The sequence below is a fragment of the Mustela erminea genome, chromosome 6, assembly GCF_009829155.1.
Source record: "Mustela erminea isolate mMusErm1 chromosome 6, mMusErm1.Pri, whole genome shotgun sequence".
NCBI lineage: Eukaryota > Metazoa > Chordata > Mammalia > Carnivora > Mustelidae > Mustela > Mustela erminea.
The window spans coordinates 121,031,114-121,051,608 of record NC_045619.1 but is presented as its reverse complement, the minus strand read 5'-3'; the positions used below and the strand labels follow the sequence as shown (position 1 = coordinate 121,051,608).

The following is a 20,495-nucleotide window of genomic DNA, read 5'->3' as shown; positions in this document are numbered from 1 at the left end:
GAAGGCAGGGGCTCAACCCACTGAGCCACCCAGGCGCCCCATGGCTGTAGACATTTCTGAGCCACCCCAGAGAGGGCTCTGCAGCCTTCCTAGGAGACCTGAGTCACTCTCCCACCTGCTTATTCATTTTATAGGACTGGGATGGTTCAGCCCTGAATCCATTTTTCCCAGACCACATACCAACAAATTTTACATACCTAAGATTCCCCCAAATTGAGGTTCTGTGATGCTACATTGGCTCTAGAAAAAGTTAAAACAACAACAACAAAAACAAACAGAAAAAAGAGGAGGAAGAAAAAAAATAATTTTGTTAAAAATCAATAATCCTATTATTTATAGACATAAAATGTAGTTTCTTTGTTATCCTAGAGATATCATTTAATAGCATAGTTTGAGCATCTGGAGTTATTTAGCTAGGGTTTTAAATCCTTGTTGATGTCTATACTCTGTGCCCTTGGGCAAATTATATATCTTCCCAAGACTATTTCTTGTTTACAAAACTGGGATAATAAAAATACCTACCTAATAGTGTTATTATGAATATACAGTCTGATAGCACATGTAAAGCACTCAAAGTGGTAATAATAATTGCTTGATAAATGTCAGCTATTGGTAATCTTGGCTTGCATTTCTACATCTCTAAAATGAGGAGTCTCGATCAGCAAGAGAATCACCAGACCACCCTATAGCCTTTACCTTTGATTTTCTCCTCTTCTTAAAGATCACATTCATCCCTGCTACAACCCATATGGTAAAGTTGCAGAATGTTCTAGAAATACCTCAGTAGTTATTACAGATACTGGGGGGAGAAACAAAGCATCATGTGGTTATTGGGTTATCTACCAACTCATTAGTTAAGTAACTTATACATAATTATTTAGAGATGAGCGTTGTTTCATCAGACAGTTTGAGGTGAAGTTTAGAAAAGAATTAAACATCAATAGACCCTACACTGTCTCACTGAGAAAGAAACTATGCACCTCTGATAAAAAACAACATACAATAAACTTCAAAATGTTGTGATATAGACAAAGAGTAAGTCAACAAAAACAATTTGAGGTGAAATGTGCAGTAAAATATCACAGCAAAGATAGCAAGTGCAGATAAGATAAGATAAGATAAGATAAGATAAGATAAGATAAGATAAGATAAGATAGCAAGTTACAGAGAGAAACTTTTGAATTGTGAAAAACACAAAGCTGTCCAGAGGTCAGAAACCCTGTGAAGAATGCCTTTCAAGCATCTCCTCCTACAGCTATGCCATGAAAGTCGTCATCCCAGACAATACCTTGCTTTCTGAAGTAGTGAATAATGAGTGACTTTTAGGTGGTGATCAATGTCAGAGGGATTCATTGCGCTGGTTGCATTCAAGGGGCAAATTTCCTCATGTCTCATGTTCTATTTTTGGCTTTTATAAGCTTGAAGTCTTTTAATTATTTTTCTTAGAGAAGAAATCCATGTATTTTCCCAACCAGGAATCCAAATATTTTATAATTTCCTTTGCTCCACTCTGATTTTGATTGTGGCTTTTTTCCAAGTTGCTTATATCCAAGAGTAGTAAAAAGAACTATGAAGTGACCCAGTTGTCCTCTGATTCTCTCCCTGGAGGGCACACTTGATGAAACTCTTTTCTCATCCTCCACACAGGTGGACGTAAGTGTGTTCTTTTAATTAAAAAAAAGATAAACAACACCAAACAAATGAAAAGTTAAAAAAAAAAACACAAAATCACAATCACAACTAAGAAACCCTCTGGGGCTGAAGAGAGGGTCATAGAAACATTGCACACCTCTTGGCAAATGACCTTACAACATTAGTATAGAATCTGAGGCTGAAGAACCAATCTTTACTCTCCTTTAGATACTTGACCTTCAGCAATCCGACTAATTGAGCTGAGTCTCTAACATACACGTCGGCACTGCTCCTCCGTCATTTCCCAGCCCCCATGTACCCTGACTTTGAGTTTTAGTGCTGGGCAGAACTGTAACCCAGTTTTGAGAAAGACAGTGGGGACTGTCAGGAGACTTCAACATAAAGGGTAAAGCAAAAGGTAGGCAGCATGATTAGGAGCTGGAACCAGAATGATGTGGCCCTTGGAGGACGTCCTTGTATTTGAGAATCTTGCGAACTCCTAGGAAGGGTGATGTTCTGAGAAAAATGTATGAGCTACTTTGCATTGCAAAGGAAGGTGGAGAAGATTCTGAAGACATCATATTTTACCACTGACATTTCCTTTCTTTGGCATAGGAGACAGTAACCTGGCCCCGCAGCTGGCCGTTCTCTGTGGCAGAGAGCTCCCGGGACCCATCCGGTCCACCGGCGAGTACATGTTCCTCCGGCTCACCTCGGACTTCAGTGTAACCGCAGCGGGCTTTAATGCATCCTTTCACAAAAGTAATATGTTCAGGGTTTTTTTTTTTTATGTCGCATCATGTCCTCTCACTTCATCCTCTCTCTCTCTCTCTTTCCCTAATACCTTCTGCTTATTTTTCACATGGGTCTCGCCCAGCCTCTGGATGGCTATCCTTTGTCAGCTACTAAGTCTGATCCAAAAACTGTGGCCGAGTGAAACATAGGGATTCCCTGCCTTCAGGTCTCTGGGGGAGGACATCTCCCCCCACCTCCACAATGAGGTGTGTTCCTGGTAGCCTAAGAATGAGATTTTTTTTTTTTTAAGATTTTATTTATTTATTTGACAGACAGAGATCACAAGTAGGCAGAGAGGCAGGCAGAGAGAGAGGAGGAAGCAGGCTCCCCGCCAAGCAGAAAGCCTGATGCGGGGCTTGATCCCAGGACCCTGGGATCATGACCTGAGCCAAAGGCAGAGGCTTTAACCCACTGAGCCACCAGGGCACCCCAAGAATGAGATCTTTAAAACAATTCTCCAGCCTAGCTAAGGGTTTCAAATAGAACAGAACCAGACAGCACTTATCCATAACACATAAAAGGAACGGTAAGTCAGAGTAATCTTCAATCTAAGAAATAGAGAAAGGAAAATAGAAGATATCTTGAAAGCTCTTGGTTTCAAGCATTCATGGGAGGGTTGGCCAGAAGGGTTTGCTTCTCTTGAAATATGAGTTTGATGACTCAGAGAATGTGCACCATACGTGGGTGGCAATCATGTGTAGCATGATCAAGACTTCCAAAACTTGATAAAATGGGAAGTCCAATAGTAAGTTTAAAGCCAAACAAGATTAAAATTAAAGAAGTAGTCCATGAAATATAGACCATCAAAAGACGCTCATGCTTTTAACAAAAAAGCATAATTTTAAAGTAGACTCTCAATATAGACATTAAAAATTCATCTAATATTTCTTGCACTGCTATAGATGTCTTTTAGAGAGTAGGGAGCGATGGAAGATAAATTATCTCCTTCACGCTCAGGGAGGCAGACTGCGTAGTGGTTTAAGAGAATGGGCTTTGAAATTAGACAGACCTAAGATAAATTTCCATCTGTGATTTAAGTAGTTGTGTGAACTCGCTGCACTCCCTTGCTAAGCAGCTCAGCCCCTGACAGCAGGCAAATTAATGCCTGCTCACTCCATCCACTCTCTTCTGCTCCCAGTCTCTCTCTCTCTCCTGTACCTGTGTATGACCGATGTACCTGTGCACGTATAAATGTATGTACGTGTGTGTGCACACACACATGTACATGCTGGATGGCTGCATGTCTAGAAGGTATCTCCAATTTACCATGCAAAACCTAAACTCTGCTTCCCACCCTCTTCCACCCTCCAAAGCTGCTCATTCCATGCTCTTTACAATCTTGATAAATGGAAAGTACATTCTTTCCAGTTGCTTAAGCCAAAAATCTTGACATCATTCTTGATCCTTCTCTTTGTCTCACACTCTGTGTCCTAACCTTCAACAAATCACAAGGATTCTACCTTCCCAATATATTTAAATATATTACATATATTTATATATTTATACCCAACCACTTCCCACCTTTCTCCTTCTACCACCCTAGTCCAGACCCTATCATCTCTCCTTGGACTCAGGCAGTCACCTCCTTATTGGACCCCCTGACCGCGCATTTCCCTGCCAACCCCCTTACAATCTAGGTATCACAGACAGAGCAATGCTTTTAAACTATAAGCCAGATCATACCATTCTAATACTCAAAACCCTTGAATGTCTTCCTCTCTTACTTAAAATAAGTCCTTTCAGTTTCCTGCATGACCTAGCGCTGCTTCCTTTGGGATCACTCACTGTGCCTCATTAATTTTGACTTACATGATGTACCACTCAAGCCCTTACACCAAGTGTTTTCTGAACTGGAAAGCTCTTCTCTCACAAAGCCATATGGCTTGATCCCTCATTTCTGCAGGTCTCTGTTCAGGTGATACCGTAACAATGAGGCCTTCTCTAAGTTCCCTAGACAATACTATACCATTTTCTCTCCCCCTATTCACTTTTCTTTGTAGAATTGATCCTACCCCACATCTTATATACGTGTTTATTGTATGTCTTACTCATCTATAAAGTAAGCTTCTGAAAGTAATTTGTCTCTGTTGCTTATTTCTGTTTCCTGATCGTAGGAAAAACCACAAAATGAATACTCTGTCATCGGTGCTGAGCACAAGCTTGTTGGGCCCATCATTTCTTATACTTTGGTCCCGGTTCATTTCAAACCATATTTCTATTGCCTACACTTTAAAAATCCTCATGAAAAACAGGGAAGCCTAACAATCCCACTGTAAATGTCACTTAAGTAAATTACCTTTGTTGCTTCTTTGTAAAGGTTGTGGTGGATATCTGCACGCAGACCGAGGCATAATCACATCCCCTCAGTATCCAGAGACCTACGGTCCCAACCTCAACTGCTCTTGGCACGTCCTGGTTCAGAGTGGTCTGACCATTGCTGTCCATTTTGAACAGCCCTTCCAGATTCCAAATGGAGATGCTTCTTGCAGCCGGGGGGACTACTTGGTGGTAGGTCATGCTTGCCACCTTTCCTAATGATTAACTTTGCAGTCTTCATTCAAAAAACAAAATGGCGGGGCGCCTGGGTGGCTCAGTGGGTTAAGCCGCTGCCTTCGGCTCAGGTCATGATCTCAGGGTCCTGGGATCGAGTCCCGCATCGGGCTCTCTGCTCAGCAGGGAGCCTGCTTTCTCCTCTCTCTCTCTGCCTGCCTCTCTACCTACTTGTGATCTCTCTCTGTCAAATAAATAAATAAAATCTTTAAAAAAAAAAAACAAAACAAACAAACAAACAAAAAAACAAAATGGCGATTCTTCTCTCTGGGGACATAAAGTGGTAGGACTTGGGCGCTCCATTTCTCTCAATCTGAAGGGAACTGATGCGATTTTTAATTTGTGTTCCTAGCTGAAAAATGGGCCTGACATCTCTTCTCCACCCCTGGGACTCCGTGGAGGAAATGGTCATTTTTGTGGCGGCCGTCCTTCATCCACTCTGTTCACCTCAGATAACCGAATGTTTGTTCGGTTTATTTCTGACGCCAGTAATGGAGGGCAAGGATTTAAGATCAGATATGAGGCAAAGAGTTTAGGTAAGTATTTTCACCGAGCATAATGCCTGTATCTTTCCTGCAGTTGCTTTATCTTTCTTGTTTAAATAGATTTGAGGAAAAAATATGGGAAGTTTTCTTTTCTAAAGTAAGAATAATAATTTAACAAGAATAGCTATACCTGTTTTCAGGTACTTACTGTGTTCTTGATACATTCAGTATCTCATCATGGCTGCTTTTTAAGGAAGGTATAATTCCCATTCTACAGATAAGTAAAATGAGGCTTAGATTCTTTCCAAGCCTACTTATTGAGAGAATGAACAAAGTAAAATACTCTCCATGAGTATAAATTAAACCGATCTTATGGATACCCTGAAATTTCTTAGTCCTTTCTACTATAAAATATCTAATTATCCATTACAGTTATGGAAGCATTGTAAGAATGATAAATACATTGTTTTATAATCATTTGTATGCTTTCTTTTAAAGTGAACACATATTCCTCTGATTCTGTTATTACCCATTTAATTATATATTATAGCGGTGATCTTTACTTAATTACCCTTACTTAATTATGCTTGATTAAAATTATATTTAATTCTACTGTAATGACTTAATTTTGTGACATTTAAATTTATATAATGTTTAATTGAATAAATAAGTAAATAAGCATAGTTTCAAAAGAGAGAGTAATGTTAGCAGAGAATAAGTCTTTGCTTCCTCCCCAAATTAGATAATACAGATTTCAGGATAATCATATGACCTCAATCCCAAATTCCTGAGCATATTTTTAAAAAATACTAATCTAAATAAAACCATATATCTTACTGCATATTCTCTAAAATATGAGATTTTTTAAATGTCAGCATAATTTCTTTATTCTGGAAAAGGAGAAGAAATAAGCGTCTACCAAATGACACAAAAAAATCATCTAATAGCTTGAGTAGGTTCCATGATTAGAGGGAATGTACTTCTGTTACTTCCCCCTACATGCAGCTCTGGCACTTGGAAGGAGACTTGAAAGACAGCTCTGTGAATACCAGCCCCATTACTTTATAGGCTGAGAGTTTGTTATCCCTCTGTCTCTGCTGAGCTCAGCCGCTGAATCCTGTGTGGGAATGTCACTAGCCACTGAGGCTTCTCAGAGTAGCAGTGCCTTGTGTCTAGTGAGTAAACATCAGCTGATCCCACAGAACTCTACTTTCCCATGATAGAGTCTTGAGTTACAGTCTTAAATTACAGTTTTGAAATCAATATTTGGTGGTAATTCAGATACACTAAGGGTTTATTTATAAATGCTTCAATTCTTTTATTCCTTTGCCAGACCCTCTTTTTATGTAAGAATGGTATGGTCATTACTTCCTCCCCATCTTTCTGCCTTTACTATTAGACTTAAAGGTCTTTTGATTTCAAAACCTATTGTCCATTCATAGATGAGTAGATAAAGAAGATGTGTTATAGATATACGCAATGGAGTATGAGTCAGCCTTGAACACAAAGTGAACTCTTGCCATTTGGGACAACATGGATGGACCTAGAGATTATTCTGCTAAGGGAAATAAGCCCGCCATAGAAAGAAAAATACCATTCAATTTCACTTATATGTGGAATCTAAACAGCAAGCAAACAGACTCTTAAAGATAGAGAACCAACTGGTGGTTGCCTGAGAGGAGGCGGGGGGTTGGATGAAACATGACCGGGATGAAAAGGTACAAACTTCCGGTTTCTGGGAAACACCTGGAAAGAGGCACCCAGGGACCAAAGGTGGGATGGTGTGAGATAAAAGGAGGAGGAGCTCAGTGTCCAAGCAGCTGGGGGACAAAAATAGAAAGAAGAGACGTTGTGATCAACCAGATTAAATGCTGGGGATATAAAATAAAGACGAAAAAGATGCTTGGGTACACCACTGGGAGCCAAACCAGAGTGCTTTGATAGGGTTGAAAAGCGGAGGGGGAAGGAGGAAAGAGGCCAGGAAGGAAGAGCAGATAACGGGACTGTAACTGACTTGAGCATGTGATGGCGTGGGAAGATGTGAGGGGCAGGGAGGAGCGTGGGGGAGGGGAGAGGACGGGGAGGGAGAGAGAGTGAGAGCCCAGGGGACGGGGAGGGCCTCCCCAGAGCACGGCCCCTGAGAAGACAGCGGAGTGGGAGGCCCACCCATTGTACAGGAAGATGGTGTAGCGGGGAAGATAAAGGAGGCAGAGAGGCAGATAAATTTCTTAAGGGTGGCAGCACATGGGGGCAGCGTCCTCATCTGATTTCTTCCATCAGGCTCTAAAGGAAAACAACAAGCGGCACGCCGAGGCTCCCGAGAGAGTGGTGACAATAGGGGTCGAGGGCAGAGAGTCCGGTCTCACTTAGCTGTTACGTTTCTGTGAGAAAGCAGGGCTGCTTGCGGTGTTGAGAGTGGAGAGCGCGCATTTGGAGACATTGATTTCCGCAAATGGTTCGAATCACGTATAGTCTGCAGGTCCGGGTTCGGAGACGAGAATTCTGGGCAATGGCAAAATTCAGGCTAGGACAGTAAGTGGCTGAATGATAGCAGAGAGAAATATCACGAGAGTTTAGCAGACCCATGTGTCTGTGAGGCTAACTTACTAGGTTCATTTCATCGGTGTTATAAGTACCCAGGTTACCCCGGCTTGGATGGTGGGTGAGATCACCCAAAAAATGTTTATTGGTAAAAGGAAAGTCTTTTTACATACTTTGGTTTTCTAGAAAAGAAGTATATAAAGCCCATTGATCTTCTTCCAGAAACTGGCTAATAAATTCTCTCATGCCAGCCATCTCTTGCCCTTCAAATGCATCTAAATCCTGAAGAAACATAATGAGCAGATACCCACAGAGTTGTGTGGAAATCTATCTGCTTCATCTTTTACATATCAAGATCCCAGCTCCGAATCTTTCTATCGAACCACCCAGTCAGTGGGAAGTTGTAAGGGCTTCTCTGCATTCATGTGCTTTTCTGCATGGCGAATGTACACTAATTCTTCCAGGATGTTCCACTGTATGCACTGGGCACCATAAGTATTTTGTTGGCTTTAAGGAAGAGAGAAATTTTCTAAGAGAATTTACAGTTGGGCAAGTTAAAAAGTGACACACTTGGTAGCTCCCCCAATAGCAAATTCAGAATCTGTTTTTTAAAAAGAGAATGAGGATAAATCCAGATAAAAGAACACTGAGGTTGGAAATACAGATAAAGTCACTTCAAATAGCATGAAGGACATGGGGAGTTAGAGAGGAGAAGGGAGTTGGGGGAAATTGGAAGGGGAGGTGAACCATGAGAGACTATGGACTCTGAAAAACAATCTGAGGGTTTTGAAGGGGCGGGCGGGGTGGGAGGTTGGGGGAACCAGGTGGTGGGTATTATAGAGGGCACGGATTGCATGGAGCACTGGGTGTGGTGCAAAAAATAATGAATACTGTTATGCTGAAAATAAAAACAACAACAACAACAACAAAACTCCAGTGGGAAGTCTAGACATGGTGCTGTACTCACCACAGGCATTACTACCATCTGCTCCATACGGGGCTCTTATAATACAGTTGGCTGTACTCCCCATGCCCTACATTTTATCCCCATGACTCATTCCCACCCTAACTGGAAGCCTGTCACCCATCTGGCCCATCCCCTCACTCCCCTCCCCTTTGGCAACCCCTAATGTGTCCTCTGTATTTATGAGTCTGGTTTTGCTTTTTGTGTGTTTGAGTTTTTTAGTTTTTACATATATGTGAAATCATGTAAACTTGTCAAATCACCATGTTGTCTATCTGAGACTAATGTGGCATTGAGTTTCGACTCTATTTCAATTTTTTAAAAGATGATGTAAGACAGTGCAAATAAAAAAAGGATAGTGGCATTGCATCCTCTTTCCCAGATAATCTATTGATTTCACTGTGTTTCTCACCAGCCTGTGGGGGCAACATCTACATCCACGATGTGGATTCTGCAGGGTATGTGACCTCCCCTGGGCACCCTGACAATTACCCCCAGCACGCTGATTGTACTTGGCTCCTAGCAGCTCCTCCTGGGAAACTCATACGGCTGCAGTTTGAAGATCAATTCAATATTGAAGAAACACCCAAGTAGGTCACTTCCATTTCCTTTTTCTCCTACTCAGACTTGTATTCTCCAGCTGTCTTGGTTGAGAATAATTTCTTTTCTCAGCATAGGAAATCTAAAAAATGGGGGACACACATTACACCTTGAGCCTGAAAACATAGGCTGCCCGCCACTCTCATGTTAGCTGAGCGGGTCATGTACACTGATATTATCTCTCCGGACACCACGCACGTCCTGCAAGAGACACTGAGGATGGCTGCTGGAGATTTATGTTATCCGTTCTTCCTCCCACAGGAAAAATACAGTGTCTCTGGTAGATGAATATTTATTTTCCCAGCCTCATGCTCAATGTCATAAATAATAAAATACCTGTTTAACAAATGAAAATTTGTGTTACATGACACTAGGGGTCACCAGTGTCAGAGAAAAGGTTGAAGTACTGTCTAATTGCCCAGTCTCTCTTTCATGAGAATTCTTAAGGGGATTACAAACCAAGGAGTAAGCCTCCTTACTGTGTTGAACACAAAGAGGATAACCATACTGACTGAAAAAAAACAAAAACAAAAACAAAACCCAACTAAACCCTGAATTTTTCTCTTCATTTAATGAAAGTATGTATACATTTGCATGAATATGTGTATGGTCCAAAACTTAGGTACAGAGGTTTGCTTACTATTTACGGGCACCTAATATAATGCCACAGTCCCACTCAGTGAGGGTTAATGGCTGTTTGGCTTTCTTAAGAAATACTGGGTAAATACTTGCTCACTTTTATGGACATGAAATGTTCCATCTGAGACTCTCCACTAGTCTGGGTGGCAGGGCCGTCAAGAGAGTTTGTCTTTGTCACATGAGATGTGCCCTAGTATCATGTGATACAAAGTACTTGTTTTGTTTTTGGTTTTTTTTGTTTTTTTTTTTTAATTCCTAGGTGTTTTGAGAATGACTTGTAAATGTGTAAAACAAATACAGAATATGGAGGGAAGACAAACATTCTTTGGTGTGGTAACACCTGCCTTTGGAGCTATTAACGAAACAATGTGTTATGATTAGAAAAATATTATGTAGCATTCTCAGAGGACACACCACTTAAAATGATGGTTGGAGTATCTTCTGCTACAAAAATGATGATTTAATATTGCTCTTGGAGAAAGTTGGTAAAGTCTTTCTTTTGAAAATACATCAAAAAGGCAGACTTTTATATATTTAATGGAATTTTCTTTCCTCATTAGCTGCACATCCAATTACCTCGAGTTGCGAGATGGGCCTGATTCAAATGCACCAGTAATTTCCAGGGTTTGTGGGAGATCTTTGCCCAGCAGCCAGCTGTCCTCAGGAGATGTGATGTATTTGAGATTCCGATCAGACAACAGCCCCACTCATGTGGGGTTCAAGATCAAGTATGCTATAGGTAACAACATTTTTTTTTTTTTTGTATTTAATAAGAAAGTTATGGGATGCCTGGGTGGCTCAGTTGGTTAAGCCACTGCCTTCAGCTCAGGTCATGATCCCAGGGTCCTGGGATCAAGTCCCACATTGAGCTTCTTGCTCGGCAGGGAGCCTGCTTCTCTCTCTGCCTCTGCCTGCTTGTGCGCTCTCTCTCTCTGACAAATAAATAAATAAATTTTTAAAAAAAGAAAGTTATCACGGACTAATTATAATAAAACTTTAAAAAATCATACCATTTTTAGAGAAGTCTTTCTATCTGCCTAAATGTAATGATTGTTTTAGTGATAGAAATAAATAAGGAATGAATGTAAATGTTTAAAACCAGTCATTTGTTGATTTAAAATTTTATTTTACTTTCCATTTTAAACCACTATTTTTAATAAACTTAAATATTTTTGTATTTTTTCCTAACTTATTTGTGAAAACATATTTGGTTAAATCAAATCTATGTTTCTTTCTCTTATCATGTTATCTCTATAGTATCACCTTAACTAGTAAAACTGTTTACTATTCAAATATAATCAAATCACTATATATAGTGATTATACTATATATATATATATATATACACACACACACTATATATAGACGAGTAACTTTGAACTCATCATTAATGGATAATGTTTTTTTCCCTTATGTCTCTAGTGTCAAATCAGTCACTAGACAAAAACAAGTATATCTCCTCAGTGTTTTGATTTCCTTACTTTAAAAAATGAGCAGTACACACGCATCCTGAAGATTTATTGTATTGTGGTCACAATTACATAGAATTTAGTATCTGGTGGGTCTGAACACTAACCAAACATATTTAATACAGTCAAAAGTTGGAAAGCCTACTAGTAACAACATTAAACATACACCATAGGTTGTTTTATAGCCCGAGGCAAGTTGTATATAATTCAATCTAACTATCACATCCAGCTGAAAAGAAAGAATTGAGTGGTAATTTGCCAGGCCCCCAGATACCAGTTACTGCAGTGAAACGTTCATTTGATAGTTAAACCAGGAAGGCCAGACATCATGAATCACCACCGCACCCCTTCCGGCTGAACAGGCCCTCCGTCTTCAAAATCACAGACACAGGGTAGTAGGCAGGCCCTACCAATCAGTTGGTTCTTGAAAGGAAACTTCCTTGCAACTAATAGCTCTTACATGGTGTCCCAAGGGGACTAATGTGATGTTACAGAATATGCCATTCAGTTTCCATTTCCCATTATTGGACTGGACTTGCGGTATCATTTCTCTTTACAGCAGTAGTAGATTTCAGATATTAAGGGGACCACTAACTAAATAAACATTTCCAGAGTTTTAAAAGCATTAATTAATATTCATTTGGCTGAATATTAATTAACCAAATATTAACTGGATATTAATTAATTAACTGAATATTAGCTGAATATTAATTAATAGGATATTAATTAATTTCAGTTTTCGAATGTGCTGGTTCAATTTAAAAAGAAAAGAAAAGAAAAATCTTGTAACAAAATATTACTCTTTTCTGCAGCTCACTGTGGGGGAAGAGTGACAGGGCAAAGTAGCGTCATTGAAAGCAGTGGATATCCAACCCTTCCGTATAGAGACAATTTATTCTGTGAGTGGCATCTCGAGGGTCCCTCAGGACACTATCTCACCATCCACTTTGAAGACTTTAACCTTCAGAATTCCTCTGGCTGTGAAAAAGACTTTGTGGAGATCTGGGAAAACCATACCTCTGGTCAGTGCAATATGTCTCCTGTCTTTTGGGGGGGCGGTGTTTATTTTCTCATGTACTCATTCAGCCTCTGAAGTGTCCTCACTTCAAGAAAGGTAAAACAACGTCTAGTCTTTGCACAGATGTGCAGTCAACTCCGAGCCGTGCTGACTTTTCTCTCCCCGGAGTCCTACTCACAAGCGGTGGGTGGGTGTCCAAAGCCCCAGGTGTCATTATAGAGCTTGTCTTTAATAGGTCACGCTGAGAGAGCACTAGAGAAGGCATCTTCTTCCTCTTGAGACCTTCCAGGGCCATATGTGGTTGGTTATTTGAGGAGCCTCCTGTCAAGTAAGGAGAGAGAGGGTAAGGTAACTAGCAATCATATGAGTTGGACACTCATCTCTCTGTTGCCTGCAACCATCTCTTTACCCAAATGAGTTCCCTCATTGTGCTGAGATGTCCTTGCCCTAACCGGTTGCAGCCTTTGTTACATGTCTTCATCTATGTGAATGTTGATTTTATTCATGTTTGTCCTGCTTCTCTTAACAGAGGTTAGCATTTCTTCATGGGCAGGGTCTTGTCTTTTATTATTTTCTTGGTACTTGTAGAATACCTCAAGTAGAGGAGAAATGAATTCAATCACCTGGACATAGACAAACTTAATTATTTGCCTCTCACAGGAAGTTTATTGGGCAGATACTGTGGAAACACCATTCCAGACAGCATAGACACTTCTAGCAATGTTGCTCTGGTGAAGTTTGTCACAGATGGCTCTCTTACTGCCTCAGGATTCAGACTGCGGTTTGAATCCAGCATGGAAGGTAAGTTCACTGATGTGGTAACTATTTACATATTTTGAGCACCTACTTTGGCTAGACACTATTCGAGGCACTGGTGTTACAGTGGTTGTTGAACCAAAATGACCCCTCTCTTCATGGACCTTACACTTTAGTGGAGAGGCAGATCTCAATCACATAGTCACACCATAGCTGTGAAACAGGCTACCACAGAGAGGAGGTGGTGCTTTGGAAGATGTTATGGGATGAGAGCTGCACACATTCCTCATCTTAAGAAAACCAGTGAGTTAGCTCCACAGCTGTCGGAATCGGCATTCCAAATACCCCGACATTGCTGAAATACAGATTTTATCTGAAGACACTGGATAATGACTCTCGTCTTCTGAATCTTCTGACTCTTGAGATTACCCCCTCTATTGGTGCCCCATATTTCTTGGGCCATGACGATATAGCGAACTGTCATACATGGAAATGTGGATTAAATATTAAATATTAGAGACAGAAAGGGGATGCAGACATTGTCTGTCAGTCCTCATGTACACCCAGTGTCAAATAACAGCAATAAGTTTGTCCAGGGGGATAGCAAAGAAAACACTTGAGAGGACACTTCTTGTAGAAGGGCTCACTTGGACTGGACTGGCAGTTTTCTTGGGTTTCTTCCCCTTCAGAGTGTGGGGGGGATCTGCAAGGCCCTACGGGAACGTTTACCTCTCCCAACTACCCGCACCCGAATCCTCACGGCCGCGTCTGCGAGTGGAGGATCACAGTGCAGGAGGGAAGGCGGATCACCCTGACTTTCAACGACCTGAGTCTGGAAGCTCACCCATCCTGCCGCAGCAAGCGTGTCACAGTAAGTAGCCCGTGCAGTTGGGGATATTACATTCCATTGCTGAAGGAGCTGATGGACCTATAATTCACAATCAGAAAACTAGGTCCGGAATATTCCCATCCGTGCAACTCTACCTCAAGCAAACTCAAAGTATTCGATAGAACAGAAGCACAGTGAATGGACTCGTTGTCTGTAAGACCCGTCTTAAGAGCCTATTCATTGTCACAGCGTACATCAGGGTCATGGATGGGGTAAATTTTAAGAGCAGGTGATCATCGCACATGGCCAAAGTGGGTCAATGGATAAGCCCGTGGGTAGCACAGAGTTGAATCAGACAGGAGATGCAGAACAGTCACCACCAAAAGTTTTAAGCAGTTGAAGGGTCCTGCATAGTTCCTGTTCTCAGCCAGAGGGGCCGAGCCCCTCCCCTGGAAGAGCCCAGGCTTCCTGCCCTCAGTGTTGCCAAGGTCAAATGCTTTGGGAGATGCTGTCAGCATTCTTAGCTTCACATAGCAAAGGAAAGCAAAGGAGATCCATGAGTGGGAAAGAAGATTGTTAACTGAAATGACAGCTCTATATGTGTATCTACTGGATTAATTACACATTAATATTAATGTATTTCTCTACCCAACTCAGCCTTTCCTCCGTCCTTGTTCCCTCAGTCAATAACGATTCCTAACTTCAGGAGGCTCGGGTCAAAAACTTTGATGTCTGTTTCGGAGTCCTTTCTCTCCCACCATGTGTTGCATCCAGAGTCAAGTCCCACCGGCTGTATATTTAAAGAGATCCAGAACCTAACTACTTCTCACCATACCCACTGCCACCGCCACCACGGCTCACTTAGATTTAGTTTATTAACTTCAGGCTGGTGTCCCGCCCTTGTCAACCTGCATTCTCAGTGCAGCCACCCCTGTGATGGGTTTAAATGTCAGCCACATCAGGCTGCTCTCCTGGAAAATCCCCTCTTGGCCTCTCTTCTCACTCAGAGGGAAATCCCGAATCTTTATAGTAGCCCAAATGGCCCCATGGTGTCTGCATCTTGTCTCAAACCCCCCTGATCTTTGGCTCACTGGCTTCCTTTCGGGTCTTTGAATCTGCTAAGGTGTTCAGCAGCCCACTTCACCCCTCCTGTGGCCTCTGGTTGGCAGCTCCCCAATGGCTGCTGTTTCACTCTGTCTCTTCAGTCCTGGCTCTTCAAGGACCTGATCCCCACGTTGCATAGGTTCCACCCTGACTCATCCTGTTCCCTGCATTATTCCTTTCACAGCACTTCACATCCCCTGACATCCCGTGTATTTATTTGCTCGCCTGTGTATTGTGTGCTCCCACCACCAGCATGTAAGCTCCACTAGTACCCGCTCTGCGTTTCATTCACTGCAGAGTCCCCAGTACCTGGCACGTAATAGAAACAGTAATTATTGAGTGAATGAATACTAGAAGTACTATCATTATCTTTTTTGCTTTGTTTTGTTTTTAAGATTTGTATTTATCTTGTTGAGAGAGAGTGAACCAGAGAGAGCACGAGCAGGGGCTGGGGCAAAGGGGGAGGGAGAAGCAAACGTGGGGCTTGATCCCAGGACTCTGGGACCACAACCTGAGCTGAAGGCACACACTTAACGACTGAGCCGCCCAGGTGCCCCTCATTATCCTTCTTTTAAAAAAAGACACTTCCTGGGTATCTCAATCATTTAAGTGTCTGCCTTCAGCTCAGGTCATAATCCCAGGGTCCTGGGATGGAGTCCCGTATAGGGCTCCCTGCTCAGCAGCGAGCCTGCTTCTCCCTCTCCCTCTGCCCACCACTCCCCTTGCTTGCGTGCTCTCTCTCTTTCTCTCTGCATCAAATAAATAAATAAAATCCTAAACAAAAAAACAAGACACTTTTGTTTTCAGTTCAATTGTCTCCTGTTGGGTAGTGATTTCAGAAATACAAAACCTCTTTGTATGTTAGTATAATACTTTGTATTACCCTAAAATGACCATATTCAGTCTTCAAATTTTGCTCCCAAGTTCTAACACCTGAAGGTATCATATATAGCTATACCTACAGATACATATCTGAGATCATGACCTGAGCTGAAACCAAGAGTCGGACATAACTGACCAAGCCACCCAGGTGCCCCTCCACTGAATACGTAGAGACAAGGATAAAGTAGAAAAAAATTAACCACTCCCACTATACCTTATTTTTGTACATTTTCTTATCTTCCTTAACAATGAATATATTATGTAGTTGTAATAATGTGGCATAAATTCATTTGCACACTAGTTTTAATCTATTTTTCTGATTATAAACATAATGAATGCCTATTGAACAGATTTTGGAGAGTTCAAAAAATTAAAAATATGAAAAATACTTGAAATTGTACCCACCCATTGCTAAAGTTTTGATGTATACAACTGTTTATTTCCCTTTGAAATTCTTTCCATAATTAACATCATATTGAATCTAATGATTATGAAGAATCTTACCAGAATTTCCACATGCCCTGCAGGAAAGAAAACATGAACAGTCATAGTTTCAGAACTCAAATAATAAAATAAAATTTACAGCGACAACCACACATTTTGAATCACATCTTGTCATTTTCCCGTCTCTGAATCATAGACGCCAAAGGCGTCTACTTTCAACTATTTTAGCTGCTTCTTGTGGTGTGTCTGTCATTATTTCAAAATAATATTCCTACTCGGGCACCTGGGTGGCTCAGTGGGTTAAGCCTATGCTCTTTGGCTCAGGTCATGATCTCAGGGTCCTGGGATTGAGCCCTGCATCGGGCTCTCTGCTCAGCAGGGAGCCTACTTCCCTCTCTCTCTCTTCCTGCTGTTCTGGCTACTTGTGATCTCTGTGTGTCAAATGAATAAATAAGATCTTTAAAAAAAAATATTCCTACTGCTACTTCTTTATCTTTTTGGTCTTAGACATCATATACCCACGTATATACCCATCATATACCCACGACTACGGGAGATGAGGGTTTAGCTCTCTTCACAATCCCCCTCACACACACGCACCACAGATGCTCACAGGGCTACACGCAGTTCAGACCTCCCCCAGCTTCCCCACAAAATACCTACATCACAGATTTTGTATAAATTGCTCTTCAGTGTTTACATTGCTATGACTATACCTCTGTCATTCCCCACCTGGCCACGTAGTGTACCCTGGTAGCGTTTGCTTTTGTTTTTCCGATTAATGTCCTTTTCCACACGGAGTTTTTTATGCACATACCACTCACTCCTCCCCATGCTTTCACTCCAGGGTTACATCCCCACCTTGTGCTGTAGAGCGCACCCACCCTTTCATGCATTTTCCTTAGCAGTAGCCTTCCTTGAGCCCTTTTCCATCAGCTGCAAGCCTGGGGCCAGCTGTCAGCCGGTGCCTTCCCTTCCCCAGCAAATTTGCGCGCTCCTTCATTCCTCTCCCGGGGTGGACAACTGACTCCATGACATGTGCATTATCCTGTCTTGGCTCATTTCCCTTTTTTTTGGTAAGGCATATGTTCTTGTATTTCCATAAGGAAATGGGCATGGACGATAAGGTTTTTGAGAAGGTGTATACCTGGAATTATCCTTATTTTACCATTGTTCTTTGAATACACTATCTATATATATTAAAATATCATATGTATTTGATATGTATGATTAATTTATTATATTAAAATAAAATTTAATATTTACAAAATATTATATTAAAATAAAATTATGATTAAATATATTAATCATAATTTTGAAGTTTTATGTTGCTTCTTTTGAGGTCCATTTCCTTCAGTTTCCTGTTTCCCATTTATGTATATTGATTGGTCTTTTGCATTAGACATCTAAGGAAACTTCCTTAAATGCCTAATGACCCTTGACTGTTTATTCATATTTAAGAATGAGGTACTAAAATGCTGCTTGGAAACTCTGTGTTCATGGGATTGTCAACTTATGGTCTTTGTTGGGTTGAAGGAACTTGACCATTTAATTAGGAGAAACTACAAATGTCTTATCTACAGGTCTTTTCTCCTGGGGAGGCTAAAGCTTCAACAATGAATTTCTTTCATGAATTTTCCATATCACATTCTTTTTCTCTGAAATATATTTTTATAGATTCAATGTTTGTTTTGTTTCTTCTCCACTCTGCTGTAAATAAGGGGATGTGGCTTGCCCTTTGCCCCCACTTTATCATTTTAAGAAAGTCTCACAAAAAAGCAGGTGGGGGGTGCAGAGAAAGAGAAAAAGAAAGAAGGAAAAAGGAAAAGAGATAGAAAGAAAGAGAGAGACGAGAGAGAGAAAAAGAGAGAAGAAAATAGGGAGGAAGGGAGAAGGGAAACTTCCTGGGATCTATCGGCTCAGTGAAGGCAGCTTTAAGTGCACTTCCTCTAGATTAATACCTTATCCAGCCACCCGAGCATACAATTCCTCCAAACCTGCTGTTTATCTGATTCTGTCCAGAAGGAGAAGAGGCAAAGGTACACCACCCAGCATGCACTAACTGAGATACGTGCTTGTCCTGAATCTCAAATGCCTACTTCCTATCCCATTGTCTTCTGGGAGTTGTAGTTTCTGACTACAAACATAAGTGGAGGGGGAAAGTGGAAACAGCCCTTTGGTTGCCTCGGAAAAGCAGGAGTCATGTGATAAACGGCTGTCTGAACAACTGTTAGTCACTGTGATGCTTAGATCAGGGCAGACATTGTGCAAGGATAATTGCCATCGATCAGGGTTTCTGACCTATTCCATTAGCCGGCCGTTGCTGATAATCCCTTTTGATTCTGGCAATATGTTGCCAGAATAATACTGCTCTCAGTATTTTTGAAATTTTGTCATCTTCTGTTTCCTTATACATTACTTTATGGTTTGGAATCAGAGGGATGCTTTAAGTCTAGTTTTATTATCACTAGGTCTTTGGCCCGAAGCAAATTGCATAACCTTTCTGAATTCTATTGTCTTAATCTGGAAAACAGGGATGGTATTATGTATCTGAGAGGGTATGGTGCTAATTGAATAAAGTAATACAAGTAGGCTATTAGCAGAGCCTGGCGTTTTGCTGTGCTCAGTAAGTGATAGGAGATGCTATGTCTGGTCCTGTGAGTTAGAAGACACAGAGCTCAATTTAATGATCAGTTACAGTAAATTAAAAAGCTCACATCTTTGTTATGGAGTGCATGCTTCTCCTTCGAATCGCTTAGTGTTAGATTCTAAATCATTATTTCTAACCATGAGTGATTCAAATCCTTTTTAAAAAAATAGGAATATCAATTACTCAATCAGTCAATTATTGTTTAGTTACTTCTGGATCTTTCCTGAACTGTGAAAACCAGCCATGCTGAACCTCCTTTGGTTTTGCACAGAAGTTGAATAATACTTTGCAGCTATTATCACTATGGACATAACTAGAATTATTGTTTAATGTTTTGGAGCCAGCTCTACTCTAATCCATTTTTTTAAAAATTCAAATTAATAAGAAAATTGAGGCTTTGGGTCCTAAGAACTTAGGAAAGAACTGTTATATCCATTGGATTTTTTTAAAAGTTACTTTTCAAGGCATTTTAAACTATTTGAGTTACTATATGCTTCGAGCCCTCAGAGACTAACATTTAAGCCTTCATTCCAAATATCAAAGGTCCCGACACATCGGTAAGAAAAATAGTCCAGCAGTGAACTCTGTGAACTCAGATGTAAGCGTGTTGGCCTAATTTACATTTCAAGCATGGTTTCCAGCTGCAGACAGTACAGCAGTTTTTCATTTGTCACCACATGGCGGGGGGGGGGGGCGCTACTGTAATACTTTCATTTTAGTGGAATGACCCAGAGGCCGCAACTCGGTAGAATGTGCCCTGGGTGACACGGTGGCTTGTGGCACCGGGCAAGGAGCCCATACTGCTAAGTAATTCATTTTAGCACGGAGTTCCCTTCTGAGCTTGCATATCGAGGCTGTGAATATAATATTCTAGGAAACACTCCGTCAGATGGCCCGCCTGACTGAAGGTTAAACTATTTTTCCAACAGGTCTTCAATGGCATTAGAAGTAACTCACCCCAACTAGAGACACTGTGTAGTAGTGCGAACATGAGTGATGCGATCAAATCTTCAGGAAATACAATGAAAGTCGTGTTTTTCACTGATGGATCCAGGCCCTATGGAGGCTTCAGTGCTTCCTACACGTCCAGCGAAGATGCAGGTAATAATGGCAGACGTTGTCATTGTGGGCCCTGCA

At 41.1% G+C, this 20,495-nt stretch overlaps 1 protein-coding gene across 1 annotated transcript in view; it reads left to right on the top strand.

The window, feature by feature from the left end:
* CUBN (cubilin) overlaps positions 1-20,495 on the top strand; it is a 271,085-nt gene that overhangs the window by 168,965 nt on the left and 81,625 nt on the right. The window contains exons 41-49 of the mRNA XM_032349505.1: positions 2,248-2,394; positions 4,745-4,935; positions 5,330-5,513; positions 9,383-9,557; positions 10,767-10,945; positions 12,488-12,697; positions 13,354-13,494; positions 14,139-14,320; positions 20,288-20,459. Coding sequence (XP_032205396.1) covers positions 2,248-2,394; positions 4,745-4,935; positions 5,330-5,513; positions 9,383-9,557; positions 10,767-10,945; positions 12,488-12,697; positions 13,354-13,494; positions 14,139-14,320; positions 20,288-20,459 — 1,581 coding nt within the window. The remainder of the gene's footprint in view (positions 1-2,247; positions 2,395-4,744; positions 4,936-5,329; positions 5,514-9,382; positions 9,558-10,766; positions 10,946-12,487; positions 12,698-13,353; positions 13,495-14,138; positions 14,321-20,287; positions 20,460-20,495) is intronic.